This window comes from Melanaphis sacchari, unplaced genomic scaffold (assembly GCF_002803265.2).
Source record: "Melanaphis sacchari strain LSU unplaced genomic scaffold, SCAv2.0 Contig79_pilon_pilon, whole genome shotgun sequence".
NCBI classification, from domain to species: Eukaryota; Metazoa; Arthropoda; class Insecta; order Hemiptera; family Aphididae; genus Melanaphis; species Melanaphis sacchari.
In genome coordinates, this window is record NW_020271559.1 from 928,913 (window position 1) to 931,944 (window position 3,032).

General features: G+C 28.6%; 1 protein-coding gene across 1 annotated transcript in view; it reads left to right on the forward strand.

The window, feature by feature from the left end:
- The window catches only part of LOC112601505 (nucleoporin NUP1-like), a 9,634-nt gene extending 7,018 nt beyond the window's left edge, over positions 1–2,616 (forward strand). Inside the window, 3 exon segments of the mRNA XM_025349164.1 lie at positions 1–1,616; positions 2,348–2,386; positions 2,454–2,616. The exon segment at positions 1–1,616 is cut by the window's left edge and continues 10 nt beyond it. Of these exon segments, the coding sequence (XP_025204949.1) occupies positions 1–1,616; positions 2,348–2,386; positions 2,454–2,545 (1,747 nt within the window). The 3' untranslated portion in view covers positions 2,546–2,616.
- The last annotated feature ends 416 nt before the right edge of the window (positions 2,617–3,032 follow it).

The following is a 3,032-nucleotide window of genomic DNA, read 5'->3' on the forward strand; positions in this document are numbered from 1 at the left end:
ACCTAAATCTGATGAAAAACAATCAACACCTGTAATGCAATTTGGAGTACCTAAATCTGATGAAAAACAATCAACACCTGTAATGCAATTTGGAATACCTAAATCTGATGAAAAGCAATCAACACCTATAATGCAATTTGGTACGTCTAAAGTAGATAAGCAATTATCACCTAAAATACAATTTGGTGCACCTAAAGTTGATGATAAACAATCAACACCTATAATGCAATTTGGTGCAACCAAAGTTAACGATAAACAAACATCACCTATAGTGCAATTTGGTGTATCTAAAATTAATGATAAGCATTCAACTCCTGTATTACAATTTGGTTCAACCAAATCAGATGTGCATCAATCAACTCCTAAAGTGCAGTTTGAAGTGACAAAAGGATCAGAGAATCCAACATCTACTCCACCATTATTCTCATTTGGTAATCAAAAATCTATAGAAAATTCAAAATCAACTGATTCTGTAAAATTTCAATTTTGTTCTCCAAAGCCTGATGGTACATCTTTAACAGAATCTACAAATGTGGTTTTTGGATCAAATTCACAAAATAAAAATCTTTTTAATTTTGGTAACACAGGTAATATTACCTCACCTACTGGAAATCCTCCTAAGTATGACGCTTCTACTGAAAAATCAACTCCTAAATTACAATTTGGTGCTTTGCCAACATCGGTGTTTGGAGTATCTACAGCAGATCAATCTAAATTTCAATTTAGTTCTTCTGTCAGTCAATCTACTAGTAACCAGGGCCCAAAATTAGTTTTTGGTGGTCAAACAGCGGATAACAAACCAACAGCTTCTGGCATGGTTTTTGCTAATAATACAGCAAATTCCATGTTTCAATTTAATAATTCTGGTTCAAAACTTGGTGATAAAACTTCCGAGACTCCAAGTAGCTCATTTCCAATTGTTTCTAACAAAACTACTCCATCATTTGGAGCCTCTGATAAACCAACATTTCAATTTAATGCTCAAAAACCAGAAGAAACAAAAACCCAGTTTCCAACTTCAGCTTTTGGATCTCAAAGTACAAATGCTCCCTTCAAATTTGGAGGGAACGAAAAACCAGTTTCTTTTGGAACTACTTTTCCTTCTTCTAATCAACCGTTACAGTTTACAAATAATACTGAAAAAACAGCTGAACCATTTAAATTTGGAAGTACAGTTCAAACGAGTAATGCATTTCAATTCAGTGCCAATAAAACTGATAATGGTCCAGTAAAATTTGGCCAAGCTTCTAACACGTTTCCTACATCAGGATTTAGTGGTTTCGGCAATTCAGCACCTCAACAAACCACCACATTTGGTACTGTTCAATCATCGCAACCCTCTCCATTTGGCAATATTACTTCCCCTAATGCTGCCCCTACATTTGGTAGTGTAGCTTCATCTCCATCTAATACATTTGGAACAAATCAAAGTTTTCAGTTTGGTAGTACAAACAATGGTTCTAGTAGTTCATCTACATTTGCCTTCGGCAGTAATCCACAACCTACAAAACCAGATGGAGCTTTTAATTTTAATGCTACATCTACATCTGCTTCACCATTCCAATTTGGCCAAGCTCCATCAACACCACAGTTTGGAGGAACACAACCAAACCAAGGTATGTACTATATTAATTGTTGATATTTATCTTTGATAAATTTATTTTGTATACATATATTATGTTTTGGTTATAAAGATAAATTTATGGCCTGCATGCCCTTGTAAAATTAAGTGGATTCTTACATAATACATGTATGTGTGATGACTGATAAATAATAATATTTGTATCATATTTTTTCTAGAATATATTAGACTTTGACTTATATTATAACATGAAGTTATAACTTTTAAGTTATTTAGGTCAAACATCTCTTGACTTTTAAAAGTTGCAGCCCTTGTTATAGATTTAACATGAAATTAAATATGAATTAAATGTGAACATTTTTGTTGATTGTATGAAATAAGTAAGCAATATATAAAAAAATTAACCTAAAGTGGCTTTAAATTGCCTATTTTATAAATAAAACCAAATTCAATCTATTATACCTTATATTTAATTAAATAAAATATTTGTTCATAATATAGTATACATTAACATTATAAGTATTAAAGTCTGACATATATAATTATATTAGGTGTAAGTATTTCCTGTATGCATCTATTTTAATTGGTTTATATTATTTAATATTTATTAAAAGTATATTATTTAACTATGAATATATTTACTTTTAAATTTGTTTTCAATATGTTTTAGTAGTAGCTTACTCATACTTATTTATTATTATTTTACTATATTGTTAACTTACATTAATTTAATATTTAAAATTTAAATTAATTTTGTTCTTATAGGGTCATTTGGTTTTGGATCACCTCCAATGTCTGCAACTGGTATGTTTAATAAGTAAACAATTTAAAAAATGTAATGCAATTAATAACTTTTTTCTTTTTAATTAAGTTATGCCAGGATCAAGTCAACCATTATTCTCCATGGGAACAGCTCCTGCTGGCGAAAGACGTAAGGCTAAAGCAGTTAGAAGGCGACAATAGTTTAATAATAACAGTTTAAATATTTCATCTTTAAAATTACAAACATACTGTAGTAATATCTTAAAAACCAATTTGACTATTACAATAAGTTTGAGATAAAAATGAAATTTATTTATTGTACTAACACTAAAAAAAATTTCAAACTTCAATTATTTGTCAACAAAATATTCTGTTGTTCTTTAGCTTATTTATTCATTTGCGGCATTAATTTTATTTGATAGTATGTTTTTAATAATTTAATTTTTAATATTTATTTGAACTGTTTGTTAGTACAGTTCTTTTTGACTTGTTTATTTTATAAATATTGTACTTCAAGTAATCAAATATTTATTTTAAAAATTATTAATATCACAGTATACAAATTATACATTGTATGTAATAATGACTAATATTTGAATTATTCAACTTATCCAACTGTATTTATTAAAACATCTTATAATTGTTATCGGCTTGAATAGAATTTATTTTTATGAGATCAAACAAAAAA